General features: G+C 45.7%; 1 protein-coding gene across 4 annotated transcripts in view; it reads right to left on the bottom strand.

The window, feature by feature from the left end:
- LOC135552749 (MAP/microtubule affinity-regulating kinase 4-like) overlaps positions 1-19373 on the bottom strand; it is a 60687-nt gene that overhangs the window by 17702 nt on the left and 23612 nt on the right. For all 4 annotated transcript variants that reach the window (XM_064984563.1, XM_064984566.1, XM_064984564.1 and 1 more), the window contains exons 4-14: positions 9422-9470; positions 8812-8877; positions 6172-6242; positions 5881-5937; positions 5440-5676; positions 4889-5008; positions 4670-4769; positions 4347-4456; positions 3597-3789; positions 1597-1823; positions 665-771 (exon numbers count right to left, since the gene is read on the bottom strand). In XM_064984563.1, coding sequence (XP_064840635.1) covers positions 665-771; positions 1597-1823; positions 3597-3789; positions 4347-4456; positions 4670-4769; positions 4889-5008; positions 5440-5676; positions 5881-5937; positions 6172-6242; positions 8812-8877; positions 9422-9470 — 1337 coding nt within the window. The remainder of the gene's footprint in view (positions 1-664; positions 772-1596; positions 1824-3596; positions 3790-4346; positions 4457-4669; positions 4770-4888; positions 5009-5439; positions 5677-5880; positions 5938-6171; positions 6243-8811; positions 8878-9421; positions 9471-19373) is intronic.

Here is a 19373-nt window from a genome sequence, read left to right on the forward strand (position 1 = left end):
GCCCCAAAGCAAAAGAGACCAGGGGCAGGAACTAAACATGTGTAGAATGTAATGCATGATCACTATGACCATGTATTTCTGTGTAATCTATTTCTGTTTGATGTATTTCTGTGTAATGTATCTGTCTATATCATGTAATTGTACGACAGCATGCATTTGTTTGTATGAGCATTATTATTTGTGTTTTTCTGTTTCCGAGTGTGTTGGTTTGTGCATTTGATCATTGTGTGTGTGCAGCGGTGTATTTGTTTGTGCAGCTGCACTGTGTGTGTGCGCTCTAGCACGTATGTGTCCCGTCAGCCTGTCTATCGTGGCATTGCATTGACAGGGCCTATAAGGCGCCTGCTGGTCAAGTTGGGACACTGCCATCTCCCACTTTCCCCCTCTATCTCCAACCCCCTCCCTTCCCCAGTCCACGTGGTCCTGAGCTGGGCGTTAGGTCACATGATAACACCCCCCTTCTGGCACACAGCAGTAAGCTCTTTATCTCCAGTACTACACACAAACACACCACTACAGTACAGTCAAGACACACAGGTTATGTATGCACACAGAATGTTGAGAAAGTGAATGTATCCCTGCTATTATTCTCAAGGACTCAACAAATGTAGAAGCACATGTGCAACACTCAAACACAAACATGAAACCCAAATGCTCTGCTCACCTGTTCTCCTTGCCGTTCTGCAGCAGGGAGGGCCTGTCTGTGCTGTTCCGGTCCGTGGTGCACACGTATGTGTTCCGGCGGATCATGGCACTTGCTGGGACGTTGTTCTGAAAGTCAGGGAGAATGACAGTTAGATAACACATTGATTGTGATTTGGTGAAATTCAGAAAGGCATCCATCCTACTGTATATGATGACATTGTCTAATGGTCACATAACGCTAGGGATGTTCATGTCTATTCAAAGTCTATTCAAAGCCGTGACTCTGATAATATCTACACCCCACATCACAGTGTCAGTGGATGCATCCCAAAAGACACCCTATTCCCTTTATAGTGCACTACCTATGAGCCCTGGTCAAAAGGAGTGCACTTTAAGGAACCACAGTATCCGTGTTGAACTTTTGTTGTCACTCTCAGTCCACCTTGTCAGAACGCCTCAGAGCCCTTCAAAGGGTTCATCTCGGGTTCATCTCCATATTCTCCATACACACTGTTGTTGTTGTTCATCATATCAAATCGGATTGGTCACATACGCATATTTAGCAGATGTTGACTCCCTTTATGCTAGCGTTGAATCTCTATTCTCTCTGTCCACATCTTAGTTGAGCATGAATCTGTAGATTCTCTATTCGTAGTGTTATTGGTTCATTCCCCCGCACACTGATCTTAGTTTCATTAACCTCTTGCAACATTGTCTCTTGGTGTTAACCCTTCTTTTCCCTGTGTGTGTGTGCGTGTGTGTTTATAATGTACAGTTATTTGTAAAGGTCATGTTGTAAGCCGACTGCGTACATTGCATTGCATCAACCAATGGTTGTGTGGCACGCCTTCGACGGCGCAGTCTGGCATCAGATAACTCTATTATATGTGGTTTGCAGACATGCAGTCAGCCTGGAACATGGCCTATCTGTATGTGTGTGTGCGTGTTCACCGTGGCGGTGATAATCTCCTTGCGGCGGTCGGGGATCTCTGACTTGTTGGGGTTGTTGGCGCTGCTGACCATGGGGCTGGAGGGGGGCTGGATGGAACGGCTGCCCACCACACTGCTGCTGACCTTCCGGGACGCCATGCGCCCCCCCTCCTCCTTCAGCTCCCTGTCTGCCCCCGCCACGCTGCTGGGGCTACGCTTGGGGTGGGATGGGGGCGCTGCTGGACCGCCTGCACAACAGACAGACAGGGCAAATGATACGACATGAGAATCAAAGTCCGGCCCTGTGTGGTTCAGTTGGTAGAGCAAGGCACTTGTAAAACCAAGATGGTGGGTTTAAATTCTGCTGGCACCACCCATATGTAAATGTCTGCACGGACTACTGTAAGTCATTTGGGATAAACAGCATATTATAGACTGACAGATGAGTGGGCAATGTACAAATTATGAATATCTCACCCAATTGTAAAGAGGTGGCTGGTGACCTCACACTCTCATTCACACAAAGCAAACATTCTCAAACTTGGCAGAACGGAGGGGAATCCTACTTCACAACCATTTAAAACACAAGTGAAAAGGTATTGACGGACAGCTATTTGGAAAACAAACACCCACTAATGGGTTAGGTCAGACACTAATGGATGTACAGTGCATTCAGACAGTATTCAGACCTTTCCCTTTTTCCACATTTTGTTACGTTACAGCCTTATTCTAAAATGGATTAAATAAATGTTTTTCGTCATCAATCTACACACAATACCCCATAATGACCCTTTGCTACGAGACTCGAAATTGAGCTCAGGTGCATCCTGTTTCCATTGATCATCCCTGAGATGTTTCTACCTGCGAGTCCACCTGCGGTAAATTCAATTGATTGGACATGATTTGGAAAGGCACACACCTGTCTATATAAGGTCCCACAGTTGACAGTGCATATGTCAGAGAAAAAACAAGCAATGAGGTTGAAGGAATTGTCCGTAGAGCTATGAGACAGGATTATGTCGAGGCACAGATCTGGGGAAGGGTACCAAAACATTTCTGCAGCATTAAATGTCTCACAAAAATCAGTGGACTTCATCATTCTTAAATGTAAGAAGTTTGGAACCACCAAGACTCTTCCTAGAGCTGGCCACCCAGCCAAACTAAGCAATCGGGGGAGAAGGGGGGGGAACCCAATGGTCACTCTGACAGAGCGCCAGAGTTCCTCTGTGGAGATACAAGAACCTTCCAGAAGGACAACCATCTCTGCAGCATTCCACCAATCAGGCCTTTATGTTAGAGTGGTCAGACGGAAGCCACTCCTCAGTAAAAAGCACATGACAGCCCACTTGGAGTTTGCCAAAAGGCACCTAAAGACTCTCAGACCATGAGAAACAAGATTCTCTGGTCTAATGAAACCAAGATTGAATGCCAAGTGTCACGTCTGGAGGAAACCTGGCACCATCCCTACGGTGAAGCATGGTGGTGGCAGCATCATGCTGTGGGAATGTTTTTCAGTGGCAGGAACTAGGAGACTAGTCAGGATCGAGTGAAAGGTGAACGGAGCAAAGTACAGAGAGATCCTTGATGAAAACCTGCTCCAGAGCGCTCAAGACCTCAAAGGTTCACCTTCTAACAGGACAACGACTCTAAGCACACAGCCAAGACAACACAGGAGTGGCTTCGGGACAAGTCTCTGAATGTCTTTGAGTGGCCCAGCCAGAGCCCAGACTTGAACCCAATCAAACATCTCTGGAGAGACCTGAAAATAGCTGTGCAGTGATGCTCCCCATCCAACCTGACAGAGCTTGAGAGGATCTGCAGAGAAGACTGTGAGAATCTCCCCAAATATAGGTGTGCCAGTAATGTATATCAACAATAATTACTACCTATTCCCTTTATAGTGCACGACATTTGACTAATACATTACTTTTGAACAGAACTCTGGGCTCTGGTCAAATGTAGTGCATCATATAGGGAATAGGGTATATTTTGGGACGTAGAAGAAGAGACAGCCCACTCACAGAAGTCACTGTGCCTCCTGCGGGGGTGGTATGTGGAGGCGCTGCGCTGGGTGGTCTTGCTGTGAGAGGAGGAGGAGGCCGAGGCGGAGGTGGTGGAGGAGGTGGAGTGTTTACTGGTGCCGTTGATGACGGTGCTGGGCCGTACCCGCGCCAGGCTCAGACTGCTGGTTGACCGAGACTCGCTTCCCTCCACCTGGCACACACACACACACACACACACGTTAGGATCAGGACTCAGGTGACTGTGGACAGTGTGGACACACAGGCATGCGTACACACGTATTGTGGCAGACAGGCACGCCAGGTGTTCCCCGAGGATTTTTGTTAGCACGGGTGGCTAAGGAAGCGGAGGGGGATAATTTTGTAGATTTTTCTGGTGACTTTTTAAAAGGACATTCTACTCCAAAATGCATGAAAATGTAATTATGTTGGAACCATCTTAAATATAACTGATGTGCACCACTGCACTATAGGGAGATGAGGAGCAAGCAGTGGCTGTGCACTCAAGACCCATTCATTCACACTAGCGCTCGCTCTGTTCGCTACAAATATACTTGTAACTTGTCAATTCCCCAAATCTCTCACTATCCCTTTAAAAGCGTGTCTCGGCAGAAATATATATATATAAAAATGTAAACTAAATTTTCGGGGGAACACAGGCAACGCAGAAATGAGGAAGGATTCTCTCTCTCTCTCCCCTACCTCTATCCAAACCCTCTCACACACGCACATCGTCTCGTTTTGCCTCACCTCATTCATGCGTCCCAGTAACAGGTAGGTGGCGGTGACCTCGTTGTACTTCCGAGTGGTCAGAGCGTCTTTGATGTCGTCACGGGTGTAACCCATCCCCACCATCACCTCTGGAGGCGAGCGGAGAGATGAGGGACGTTAGACAGAGATACAGGCTCAACGAAAGAAGAGGGTGGGTACGTCCCAAATAGCACCCTATTCCCTACAATAGTGCACTACTACCACCAGGGGCCAGTGAACTAAATATGAAAAACAGTGCCATTTGGGAGGCATAAAATACGTAGGTAGGGAGTAGAGGGGAGTTAGAGAGGGGAGTACTTCACCGATGCGGCTGGCATCATTATGGTCCTCCAGGGGCTCTATATGAGGCTTCAGTTCTACTCCGTCGTAGCCAGAGTTAATCCACTTGTCGTTCATGATTTGCTAATGAGGAGGGATAAAACGATGTGTTAAAGATGCCACATACACGGTGTGTGTGGGTTTGTGAGAGTGTGCTTGCGTGTACTGTATGTCTGAGTGGCGCCTGCAGTTGCCCTCCTCACCTCCAGGGTGCAGCGTTTGGTGGGGTTGAGCACCAGGAACCTGCGCAGGATGCCCTCGCAGTCGGTGGACATGTAGAAAGGCACGCGGTACTTCCCTCGCAGAACACGCTCCCGCAGCTCCTAGGGAACAACACATACAGATACCGTTACGCAAAACGTGCACATAACGTTATATAACGTTACACAAAACACGAGACATATTAATGGCAAATGGACTAAAAGACAACGTGTTCCTTCTCTTGATCAACTGAACATGAAAATAAAATGTGAACATGAACTAATCAGCACAAAGCTCTTCAGGACCACAGAAAGCAAAAACATCACATAATGCATCAACTAAATAACATCCAAACCAGACACACGCCGTCTTGACATTGACACCTCAGTGACACAGTCTGCGTCCCAAAAGGCACCCTATTCTCTATATAATGTACAACTTTTGACCACACCATATGGGCCCATGTCAAAAGTAGTGCCCTATGTAGGGAATAGAGAGCCATTTGAAACTCAGACAAAGCCAATGCCATTTGCTGCGCTGCAGGAGGTCTTGCCTTGAGGTTCTGCCCGTCGAAGGGCAGCGATCCGCTGACCAGAGTGTAGAGGATGACCCCCAGGCTCCAGATGTCCACCTCAGGCCCGTCGTACTTCTTCCCCTGGAACAGCTCCGGGGCGGCGTAGGGAGGGGAGCCACAGAACGTGTCCAGCTTGTTGCCCATGGTGAACTCATTACTGAAGCCAAAGTCTGCAATCTTGATGTTGGAGTCGGCATCCAGCAAGAGGTTCTCCGCCTGCAGGGACAGGTGAAGATAACCGAGTGCAGCTTTAAGGACTGAAAGTCTGTTCAATTCAGGCTGAGGTTGTATGCTCATTTCAGGAATGTGATGATCAGTGTTTCACATATGCTAATGAATTGATATGGAATATCGATGAGTGGTTGTCATTTTGGACAATGAAAAGGAGCCCAAGTCATCAGGCCTGAACCGGTCACGTACTTTAAGATCCCTGTGAACAATGTTCTTCAGGTGACAGTAGTGTACAGCAGACACAATCTAGATATAGATATATATAGAGAGGGGGGATCGGAGAGCGCGGGAGACAGAGAGAGAGAGAGCGAGAGTGGGAGAGAGAGAGAAAGAAGGGGAGTGAGACAAGTCACAGTAAAAATGCCAAACACAGACACGGACACATACAAGCTTACAGTAAATGCTTGCAATGTAATACAGTCCAACTCAGCACCATTCACCGGGTTTTGTTGCGATGATATATTTTTGGTCGCGTCTCACCTGACGGAATTTGGCCCGCGCCTCTTTCTCTTTCATTCTCCCATGGGACACGAGGTAGTCAAACACTTCACCTGAGGGAGAGAGAGACAAACCACATCAACAAACAGAGAAGCAGGCTTACAACACCTTGTCTGATTGAATCGTCTGTAATTGAGGCACTTATACCGTATACCTGTGACTTATCTCTGCGGGCCGAGATGGTTAATGGTCATGAAATGAAGGAAGGGTGGGTGGTGGCCGTGATGAATAAAGAGAAAATGATGCATTCATAAATGGGCAATTCATATATCTGAAGGCTACAATAAGATTTTTCTTTCATTACTTTTATCTGCCGTTAGTGTGCAGATTAAGCTTTAGGGCCTAACTGTATGCTCGCAGAATACATGCCAATTGCCAAATGCTTTTGGGAACTTAGGCAAAAAAAGAGGAGGAGTTTAATTCGATAAGAGAAAAGCTGCGAAATGGAGAGTTGAAAATAAATCGAAGGGAGGGACAGAACAGTAGTCTAATGTTGGGGAAAGATTTGGTGAAGTGTTAAGATGATAGCAGTGCCGGCTGTGTTATGTGTGATGATTGTGAGGCGATATACAAATTCAACAGTCACAAGACGGGGACTTCCAAATGGCCCATCAAGGGAACCACTGTTCAGGTGGGTTAAATGGAATAGTAGCTTGAAATCTGGACACTGAATTTAGTTCTGTAACCTCTCAAATATAACATGAAATCTTGCAGAATTAAGCATTACTTACAGTGAAATGACACACCAAATGTACATTTTGACTCTCGAATATGATTTATTTATTTCAGTATCTTGAAAGAATGCATTTGCAGTTAGGGGCCATCTGTAAAGGTGCACTCTTTACTGCAATCTTATCAGAAACATGTAGGGGAGTTTCACAGCTTTACATTTTCTTCAATCTGGTTAAACTGATGTCATTTGGGAATCCCTTTTTATTTATTTTATTTATTGCATTTTCTCCCGGCGAGTGAAGTAGAGATGATAGAGAAAACCTTACCAATGTCAACTAGATTGAAGCATCCATTCTATCAATTTATGATGTTATTCTGGTGAGCAGGGTTTATTTAGTCTTCCAGGGCAACAAGTAATGACAGAAGAGTATCTACATTTATCTAATTATAGAAGTTGATAGACATTGACTAACAAATAGCCTTCAAAAATGTTGGAAATTAACATATGCCTATAAAAAAAATGTTTTGCTCCGCTATCTATGACTGTGTAGCACATTTGTTATATTTGCGGATTAGGGTCGGGTGTGAACCTCAGATCTACACTTCACGACATGGAGTCGGGTGGTTGCGGATGGGTTATTAGAAATTGCAGGCCGGCGCAGGTGAACAAACAGCTGATCCGCACACCCCTACTGTATATATAGTGTGTGAAGAGTTATACTATAATGATATTGTATTTCTATGAGGCACACAGTAAGTAAGTGAGTGAGTGAGTGAGTGAGTGAGTGAGTGAGTGAGTGAGTGAGTGTGTGAGTGAGTGTGTGTGTGAGTGCAATGACGGCATTATGCCACAATATACCAGAGAAATTACAATGTAAGAATTAAGGAGAACGTAAAACAAATATTTAAAAATATGCTTAATTGTAACATAAACCAGATTGGTGCAGTGAAATGTGTTGCTTTACAGGGTCAGCCATAGTAGTACAGCGCCCCCTAAAACAAAGAGAGAGCATGCACAGCTGTAGTATCATAAGTGAGATGGATTATTAAATTGAGCCTGATCTGGGATCAGTATCTTCATCATGGAGCCTTTAGGGCCTCATTCATCTCACTGATCCCTGGCCCTATGGTTGACTTTGGGTCATTTACTGAGTGATTATTGACCGGCTAACGAAGAGATGAGAGGAGTGAGAGGAAGATGATGACAGAGAGAGAGAGAGATGGAGGGGGAGAGAGAGGCAGAGATAGAGAGAAATAAAGAGAAAGCGAGGGGCAACGAGAGAAGAGAGAGAAAGCGCAAGTGAAAAAGCGAGACAGAGGCAGAGAGAAAAATGGAGAGGGCGGCAGAGAAAGGGAAAGAAAGAAAGAGGCAAAGGGTGATAGAACGAGAGAGAGAGCGAGAGAAGTCATGAAGTTCAGGGAGCCACTGTCACATCTGGATACCTTATTGATGTGACGGATGCATGGGCATGTCTACATGTCTGTGACCCATGCATGTATTTGGAAATATGTGGTGGTGGTGTGTGAGAGAATTGAAAGAGAGTGAATGAGTGCATGAGTGTGTGTGTGTGTTGTGTTTATAAACAGTAAGTGCTTCATGCTAGAGGGCACATCCACTGGGAGAAAAGCAGTGAGGTTGAGATCAGGAGGGGGCACATGCTTGGCTATTAGCTCCTTATTTGGCAAGAAACAGAATGGGAGGAAGAATTGACAACCGAGGGGAGTGAGGATTAGAGAAGGGAGGGGGGGGGGGTGGAGAGGGGAGGGAGAAAGTGATCATGAAGGAAAGGGAGAGACAATGACAGTGCAGAGGGAGGGAGGAGGGCGGTCAAAAGACAATCGATGGGACAGAGGTACCGGGGAGAGGGAAAGCGTGAGGGCGGTGTGGAGAGAAAACAGATGAGAAAGAGAAATAGAGGGATACTGATTGAAGGGAGGTACTCTGCTCACCCCCACTGGCGTACTCCATTATCAGATAGAGCGTATTCTCTGTCTCGATCACCTCAAACAGCTGCACTGTAACACACACACAGACAACTCAGTATAGTGGCACAAACAAACACACACAGTTCATAATGCACAAAGTGATTGACTGTGTGTTCCTTAGAGAAGGGAGATGTGCTGTAAATGCCAACAGTACGGTACAGCAGTTTATGGTTCAGCTGCATTCAGTATTAAATGTGACTGTGTGCTTTATAATAAATGGAGGTAGTCTATTGTCCTGGCTTTACATGAGCGACTGCACCCTATTGCCTTTATAGTGCACTATGTTTGACCAGGGCGCATAGGGAATATGGTGCTATTTGGGACACACCCTCTGGCCATTACAGGGGCAGCGTGATGGGGTCTGGGTGAGTGAGTCCCCTGGAAAGGAGGATCATTTTGAGCTCAGTGGGGGACTATTGTACATATCACATGTCCTGACTCCTGGTCAGCATCTGTCAGTAAAGGGGAACATTGCGTGAGGATGGCTGTTAGGATGATGATGTTCTAGGGTGGGGTATGCCCTGCGGCGCTACACCCTGGAAGCTGGGGAGATTAGTGTAGCCGAGGCACTTACCGATATTTGGGTGGTTGAGGCCTTTCATGATCCGTACCTCTCTGAAGAGCTGGAGGAAAGAGAGAGAGCAGAAGCGAGTTAAAAGAATGTTATTTCATTATTCAAGTATTTTTTGCCCCAGAATTGGAACTCTTCACAGTCACACTGATATGCAGGTATATACAGTGCCTTGCGAAAGTATTCGGCCCCCTTGAACTTTGCGACCTTTTGCCACATTTCAGGCTTCAAACATAAAGATATAAAACTGTATTTTTTTGTGAAGAATCAACAACAAGTGGGACACAATCATGAAGTGGAACGACATTTATTGGATATTTCAAACTTTTTTAACAAATCAAAAACGGAAAAATTGGGCGTGCAAAATTATTCAGCCCCTTTACTTTCAGTGCAGCAAACTCTCATATATTATAGTGCATATGAAGGTAGGCAAGAAAGTGGGGGATGATCACAATCCCTGATTCACAATATAAGAACTGAATATCAGACAGGCGGATAGGAGGAGGTTAGCCCGCCTCCACCACTGTCACTCATTTATTCATTCATAATGAAGCTCAGCTGCTTCTCTGAAAATGGACGCACCTCCCCCTCCAACACTTGCTAGCTTTCTGCTAATTAGAGAGAGGACCACTCCAGGGACAGCCTGACTAGACAGAGTATCTCTCTCCCTCGACAGAGCCTCCCTCCCCACAGGAGGTGCTGCTGCTTTTAGCCTCTTCTAATTCTAGAAATGGTGGGGACACCACATCACATTGTTGCTGCAATGGTGGTGCAGCACGGCACTGTCTGCCGCCGCTGTGTGTGATTCAATGCCCTGCGGTTATGAAGTGACACACAATCGTATATACACACTGTCTCACACCCACTATATTCCCACACACACACGGCCCTCCCTCGAACAAGTTCACAAGCCTCCTTTCCTGGTTTTGACATCTGCTGTAAGTGGGGGAACTGGGAGAGCTGACGGCATCTTGGGGATAATTATAGTGTATGTGTGCACCAGCACAGAGAGTCCTCTCTTTCAACTGTATATGTTGAGACTGGGTGACGAGGCATCGGCTTGCTCTGACCACGTAAAAGGGAATCGGTGAGCGACTGTGTCACAAGGGCTGGGTTTGTGGAAGGGGGAAAAAATACTTCAATAAAGACAGAAATAGAGACAGACACGAAGTTACATTTCCTATTGTATTAGTGTAAGTGGAAGCAAGAGGAGGAAAGAGAGTAAGGGAGAAAGACAGGAAGGATAGGGGAAGAAACACACACAATGGCTGGAATGCGCTGATGGTTGTGTGAGAAGGCGGCCAGCTTCCTTAGAAGTTCGAGCCCATTCTTCCAAAACACAGGGAGCTGCGCCTCACCATGCCTCTTTCTCAGCCCCCCTTATGCCCGATTCTGAGATTCCGGCCTTCGACTGCAGCTTTCAAACAAGATATCTGCACACGGAATTGGCAATAGTAAAGTTGCTAGGACTATCTATATATTTTGGGTTGCCTTGAGGACAGAGGGAAACAGAGAGAAGGAAACTGGGAACGACTGAAATGTGTATGCCTCAGTGACTGTGCAAGCAAATGACTCATGTCTCAAATAAACATGCACAAACAGAACGGAGCTGGGTCGTTGGTGTACAGTGTCCTGATTCAATGATTTAAATTACGCTCGTATAAATAATACGAGGATGAAAATCTAGGGATATGGCCAGGGGGAGGAGAAGTTTAAAAACAAAATGAACATAGATTGTTTGTGGTGTTACTTATGGGGGAAAGTTCCATCATAGCATAATGTAAACATAGCTGTCTACTTCCTGGTGTGATGTAATAATACATGGAGGATGTCATAACAATGCGTGTTGCTTGAGGCGACTGGATGAGCCAACCTGCAGCATGGACATTACCAAACAGATTCCTGGTATTCTATGGCCCCCATTGTCCCGAGGACAAACTCAATATAACTCCTATCGTCGGAAACAATAGCCATGCTCTCCCTTTCGTGCTGTTGCATTGCAAAGTGACCTGCCTCAACCAGTATGGAGACATGTTTACACAAAAACACAGTATGTGATGCAACACAAGATGTTGATCAGTTTGTCGCTGCGCCACATGATTTACAAAAAGCAGGCGGTGTCCACAGACCCACTTTTGTTTACCAAGTTCAACTTCAAGTAGAGGGCTAGTTTAGTGTTGTTGTACCAATGTCTTGTGCATTTGTATCTGCACTGAATGTAAATATTTATCAAAACCCAAGAAATATACAGTGGACTATAGGCTAGTGATACATGACTGTAGGATATAGGCTAGTGATACATGACTGTAGGATATAGGCTAGTGATACATGACTGTAGGATATAGGCTAGTGATACATGACTGTAGGATATAGGCTAGTGATACATGACTGTATGATATAGGCTAGTGATACATGACTGTAGGATATAGGCTAGTGATACATGACTGTAGGATATAGGCTAGTGATACATGACTGTAGGATATAGGCTAGTGATACATGACTGTAGGATATAGGCTAGTGATACATGACTGTAGGATATAGGCTAGTGATACATGACTGTAGGATATAGGCTAGTGATACATGACTGTAGGATATAGGCTAGTGATACATGACTGTAGGATATAGGCTAGTGATACATGACTGTAGGATATAGGCTAGTGATACATGACTGTAGGATATAGGCTAGTGATACATGACTGTAGGATATAGGCTAGTGATACATGACTGTAGGATATAGGCTAGTGATACATGACTGTAGGATATAGGCTAGTGATACATGACTGTAGGATATAGGCTAGTGATACATGACTGTAGGATATAGGCTAGTGATACATGACTGTAGGATATAGGCTAGTGATACATGACTGTAGGATATAGGCTAGTGATACATGACTGTAGGATATAGGCTAGTGATACATGACTGTAGGATATAGGCTAGTGATACATGACTGTAGGATATAGGCTAGTGATACATGACTGTAGGATATAGGCTAGTGATACATGACTGTAGGATATAGGCTAGTGATACATGACTGTAGGATATAGGCTAGTGATACATGACTGTAGGATATAGGCTAGTGATACATGACTGTAGGATATAGGCTAGTGATACATGACTGTAGGATATAGGCTAGTGATACATGACTGTAGGATATAGGCTAGTGATACATGACTGTAGGATATAGGCTAGTGATACATGACTGTAGGATATAGGCTAGTGATACATGACTGTAGGATATAGGCTAGTGATACATGACTGTAGGATATAGGCTAGTGAGATGAAACACCGTACAGGGGAAAAAAACTTCAGGCGGCAAATGATCACTGATTCCCTTGTTATCAATTGTCAAAGCCAAAGCTATTAGATGGTTATTTTCAGTGCCAAAGTTATTAGACGGTTATTTTCAATGGCAAAGTTATTAGATGGCTGTGCAGGGCAGCTGGACGCCACCATGAATCTGCTGGTGGGCATGTGGCCCGTCTGAGAGAATCAGCCTGTGTGAAGCAGACATGTTACACAATAGTGCTGCTAATGTGGACCAGAGCTACTGTGAGTGCCACAAAGTATACATTCAGTGTCCACAAACACACCCCACCGAGGGGATGTCATATTATCATTTAAATGACATGATGCATCTCCATGCGTGAACATACCATCCAAATCAAACACAGTCCCACATCCCTTGAGACTGTCTGTAATTGAATTGAAAAGAACAGAGCGCATCAGCTGTTCACCTGAGCTCTAAAGATAATACTCAGATAAGCCCGTCTCTCCTTTCCTCCCCCGCCGCCTCCTTGCTCTTTCTCTCTTCAGTCATATCCCCCTCCCTTCTATCTAGCACTTTCTCCCTCTCTCGCACGCCCATAAATGACTTCCTGGTCCATTCCCTTGGCAGTGGCCCTACGTCACTGTTGCCATGCCAACCCCGGTACCAAAGCCAGACTCTCTAGTCCTTGTCCCATCCCCAGGCCAGTCTCTTCCCAGGGGAGTTACTCCACCCCAACCCACCTCTGCCCTGTCTTGCCTGCCACCCTCAGCACGACAGGCCAGGGGGTGGGACAGCCCATCAACTGGGGGGGTCAGTCAGTGGTGGACACAGGCAGTTGTTGAACACAAGGCTGTGTTTTTGTCTGGGCCGCATCCCCGCGGGCCTCACTCAGACCATTCAATCCAGGCCTTGTGTCCGAGCTCTCGCCTGAACAATCACACGCACAGTCGCATACACACACACAGGCAAAGTATGCCTGCACAGGACACACACATATACACTCGCTATACCCACACACAGACATTTTTGCAAATTGCTTCAAGAAATATTTTACACAACCACATTGCGCACGTAGTCACACACAAGCACACACCTCCTCCCCTTGACCACACTGTCATGTGACCAGAGAGAGAGCCAGAGAGAAAGCGAGTGAGAGAGGTAAACGGAACACACAGGCTCCCCTCTGAAATGACTCAGCAGAGCGACTGAATAACCTCCTCTTTCTCTGAAAGAGACTTCTATCCACGCCAACGGCCAACCCAGCCGTCGCCCATGAATGACTGTTCCCTCTCTCCCTGCATAAACAATAACATCTGATGCAAGTCCCACAGCCTACTGTCTCTAACCCCAACCCCACCAATAGAATACCCCTCCACCCCTCCGTCCCTGCTCTAAACCTCTCCCCACACACCCCAGCCCCCCTTAATGTCCCTGTGGGACCCAGGCTGCTCCTCTGGGAAAGGGGGTGTGATTATGCAGAGGAGAGGCCTTTCATGTTGGACACTGTGGTGAGGGGCGTTCCAAGGCCCCGGCTGTTGTCAACATTGCCCCTCAACAGAGACCTTGTTACAAGTCCATCTAAAACCACACAGTCACTTTGGAAGGAAGGGCCTGAGAATACAATGGGTCTGGTTGGGACTGTCTGGTTTCCAAGGTGTCTTGTGAACCAATAATGCATCAACACCATCTGTCTGGCCAGCAGCCCCAGGGGCCAGGGCTCAGGTGAGGGGTGCCTAGGGGCCAGGACAATTTTTAAAATGTATTTAATCTTTATTTAACTAGGCAAGTCAGTTAAGAACAAATTCTTATTTACAATGACGGCCTTCCCCGGGCGAACCCAGACGACACTAGGCCAATTGTGTGCCACCCTATGGGACTCCCAATCATGGCCGGTTGTGATTCAGCCTGGAATCAAACCAGGGTCTGTAGTGACGCCTCTAGCACTGAGATGCAGTGCCTTAGACCGCAGTGTCATTCGGGAGCCTACAGGTGCTTCCATCTGGATTTGGGTTTGCCCTGTGTAGCACCCACATGCATTGAGGGTAGATTGGGTTCAAAGTTCAAACACACATTGGTGACTGTATGTGGCCAAATTGGTATAGCATAATACCAGCCAGCTTCAGCTAAAATATACCTTCAGTTTAAGATCGCACACACTTAGATTCACTTTTCATTTAAGTGTTTGGATGATTCACGGACGGTAATAATAAGCAATAGTTTATTTCAGCTTATTATATAGATTATTTGACCATAGTTACATTATAGGACATCCAGTCCTAAACTAACACTGAGAAGCTGACTGTCACGACTTCCACCGAAGTCGGTTCCTCTCCTTGTTCAGGCGACGTTCGGCGTCACCGGTCTTCTAGCCATCGTCGATCCACTTTTCATTTTCCATTTGTTTTGTCTTGTTTTCCTACACACCTTGTTTTCATTTCCCTCATTAATTGTTTTGTGTTTAACCCTCTATTCCCCCCATGTCTTTGTGTGGTATTGTTTGTTGTAAGTGCTTGTGCACATATTGACTGGTGCGCGTCGGGTTTTGTACCCATGTTGGTTATTTCTTTATGCCGTTGGTTTTGCTAATAAACTGCTCCGGCTATGACCTACTTCTGCTCTCCTGCGCCTGACTTCCCTGCCACCAGTTACGCACCCCTTACAGACAGATTAAAATCTACACAGAGCATGAGGTAGTACAACCTTGTTTGGCAAGAAGCATTAAACTCATTCAATTCACATGACTATCCAGAACTACAGCAACGGATTGCAATTGTTTCCTGTAAACTGTAGCAACAACAATCAATAGATCCCAAACAGAAAAGACACCACAGTCCATGTCTGCATCCCAAAATGGCACCCTATTCCCGTAGGGCTCTGGTCAAAAGTAGTGTACTACAGTGCTTTCAGAAAGTATTCATACCCCTTGACTTATTCCACATTTTGTTGGGTTACAGACTGAATTCTAAACAGATTAAATTGACTTTTTTCCCCCTCACCTATCTACACCCAATACCCCATAATGAAAAAGTTAAAATATGTTTTCAGAAATGTTTGCTAATTTATTGAAAATGAAACACAGAACTCTCTCATTTACATAAGTATTCACACCCCTGAGTCAATACATGTTAGAATCACCAATCAATTACAACTGTGAGTCTTTCTGGTAAGTCTCTAAGAGCTTTGCAAACATGGATTTTGCAATACTTGCACATAATTTTTATATTATTCAAGCTGTCAAGTTGGTTGTTGCTAGATGGTCATTTTCAAGTCTTGCCATAGATGTTCAATCCAATTTAAGTCAAAACTGTAACTAGGCCACCCAGGAACATTCAATGTCGTCTTGGTAAGTAACTCCAGTGTATATTTGGCCTTGTGTTTTCGGTTACTGTCCTGCTGAAAGGTGAAGTTGTCTCCCAGTGTCTGTTGGAAAGCAGACTGAACCAGGTTTCCTCTGGTGTTTTGCCTGTGCTTAGCTCTATTCAGTTTATTTTTATCCACAAAAAAATGACAATGACAACGATGACAATCATACCCATAACATGATGCAGCCATCACCATGCTTGAAAATACGAAGAGTGGTACTAAGTGATGTGTTGAATTGGATTTGCCCTAAACATAACACTTTCTATTCAGGACAAAGTTAATGTCTATGCTACATTTTTAAAATTCAGTTTTACTATAGTGCCTTGTTGCAAACAGGATACATGTTTAGGAATATTTTATTCTGTACAGGCTTCCTTTTTTTCACTCTGTCAGTTAGGTTGGTATTGTGTAGTAACTACAATGTTGCTGATCCATCCTCAGTTTTAAAGTCACCATTGGCCTCACGGTAAAATCGCTAAGCGATTTCCTTCCTCTCCGACAACTGAGTTAGGAAGGGCGCCTGTGTCTGTCTGGGTGTATTGATACACCATCCAAAGTGTAATTAATAACTTCACCATGCTCAAAGGGATATTAAATGACAGCCTTTCTTTTTTTCATCTACCAATAGGTGCCCTTCTTTGTGAGGTATTGGAATACCTCCCTGGTCTTTGTGGTTGAATCTATGTATGCAATTCACTGCTCGACTAAAATATCTTACAGATAATTGTCTGGGGTACAGAGATGAGGTAGTCATTCAAAAATCATGTTAAACACTGTTATTGCACACACAGTGAGTCCATGCAACTTATTACGTGACTTGTTAAGCAAATGTTTACTCCTGAACTTATTTATGCTTGTAATAACAAAGGGGTTGAATAATTATTGACTCCAGACATTTCAGTTTTTCATATTTTTATTAATTTGTAACAATTTTGAAAAACATAAAACCCACTCTGACATTATGGGGTATTGTGTTTAGGCCAGTGACACCAAATCTCAATTGAATCCATTTTAAATTCAGGCTGTAACACAACAAAGTGTGGAAAAGTCAATGGGCATGAATACTTTCTGAATTGAATAGGGTGCCATTTGGGACACACTCCATGGGCAGCAATTCATAAACTGGATTACTGCACATATTCTGACCCCTGGATGAACAGAACGAAAACCTCTCTTCCCATCATCCTTCAACAGTGCGGGAAAATATTCCGCCCCCCCCCCCCCCTCTGTATTCATTCCTTTAATATCTTAATGATACACACTACCCTCTGATACACAAACATACTGTCAGGCAGCGTCCTTATCTCGAGTGGCGCAGTGGTTGAAGGCACTGCATCTCAGTGCTAGAGGCGTCACTGCAGTCCCGTGATTGGGGGTCCCATAATGTGGTGCACAATTGGCCCAGCGTCGTCTGGGTTTGGCCGGGGTAGGCCGTCATTGTAAATAAGAATTTCATCTTAACTGACTTGCCTAGATAAATAAAGGTTAAATAAATAAAATAAATACAAATAAAATATCCCTTTCTCTACACACACACACACACTCCGTCTGTGCTCTTTGGTTCTGCCTCATCTCATGGTCGCTTGCTTTCTCAGGATCCCAGCTCCAGTACCCTGGCCCCCTGGATGCCCCCACTCCCTCTAGGTTCGGCTGTCCCCATTGTTCGTCTGTCTGGAATGCTGCTCCTAACTGAAGGGGCCTGATAGAGGGATAACAACCCCTCCCGCCTCGTCCCTGCCTGCATCCCTCTCCCAGCGCCGGATGGCTGCCTCCCGAATCCCTTTTGGTTCTTAAAGTAGCACCAGACTCTTGAAGGGGCCCTACATGGTCAAGGATTACACGCCCCACACACACACACACACGATAAAGCTAGAGAAAATCTTGACATCATCCAGATAAAGGTTAAATAAAATAAATAAAGACCAGAGAGAGAGGTGGAAGATGAGGTGAATGGGGGTACAGAGAGGCTGAAGGGTGGGTGAGGTGTGAGGGACAGAAGTGACGTGAAGGATGGGGTGGGTGGAGACATGGAGGTGGAGGCCTATCACTGAGTGATGGATATCGGGGTTTAAAGTTAAAGGGCCTGGTGTGGAATAGGTCAGAGGTTGGGACGGGGAATGAGTGAGAGGTAGAGTGAGGGGTGGGGTAAGAAGGAGACATTAGGGGGTGGGAGGTTGAAAGGGGAGAGGTAGATGAGACATGGGGGGTAGTATTTAAGGATATGAGATAGGCATGGGTTAGTAAGTGGTTGGGGGTGTTTCAGATACATGGAGCGCTTGTTAAAGGATGGGTGCAAGTGTCTGTCCTGCTCATGGCTCTGTGGACCATGCTGAAGCTGCTGGGAAAATACACTGTGTGTGTGTGTGTGTGTGTGTGTGTGTGTGTGTGTGTGTGTGTGTGTGTTTCAGCTGCCGGGGATCCCCCATGCAGCCACAAATGGGATTAGAGGGAGAGTGAGTGAGTTTGGGGGGCGGTGGGCCAACATGGAGCATTGCTGCTACAGCCCTGCTGTCACTGTCAGATTAAAGCCTGCAAACTGCAACCAGATTACCCCAAGAGTACTGCAGCATGGCAGCTGGCTGGGAGGGGCGGAGCCTGGGCCCTTAAATCACCTGCCGCCACTTGGGTGTGGGACGCTAGCTACTGTGGGGCCCCAGCCTCCAGAGAGACACCAGAGAGTACATCTGTGGTTACCCTGCATCGCCTGAAGAGAGGCGATGAGAGAAGAAGAGACAATAAATAAAGTAGGAATAAAGTGGGGCAGGTGACTAATAGAGAGGAGGTCAGAGTGTGCGATGAGAGCGGGAGGGCGAAAAAAACGACAGGGGAGTGTTACAATACGAGAGAGAGAGAGAGACACCTGGTGCTCTGGTCTAGTGTGTCCTGAATGGGAGGAGAATAGTGCTGACAGGACAACCGTCTGCCCGTTGTGCTACTGCAGCAGTATCCATCCACCAGTGTACCTCAGCATGCAGAGATCACAAACTGCCCCCGTCCCCCTCCCTCCCTGCCTGCATCCATCCCCAGTCCCCACCAGGCAACCACTCAACGCTAGGGTTGCATTGTTATTGGCCCTCGATTCCCAACAAAAGTAGTGCACTATATAGGGAACAGGGTGCCATTTGGGACGCATACATGGACCAGTCGGCATTTATAAGATATATTCTTCAGGAATCAATGGCTACAGTATATAACTACTTTCAAAGTCCAAAACGGATATGCTAATCGAAACCTATTTAACCCTATGGTGGCCACTTGATCACTGAAAACTTGAAGACAGGAGTTTCTTGCAACAAAAAGTCTACAAATATGTTAACCTTACA

This window comes from Oncorhynchus masou, chromosome 13 (genome assembly GCF_036934945.1).
Source record: "Oncorhynchus masou masou isolate Uvic2021 chromosome 13, UVic_Omas_1.1, whole genome shotgun sequence".
In the NCBI taxonomy this organism is placed as follows: domain Eukaryota; kingdom Metazoa; phylum Chordata; class Actinopteri; order Salmoniformes; family Salmonidae; genus Oncorhynchus; species Oncorhynchus masou.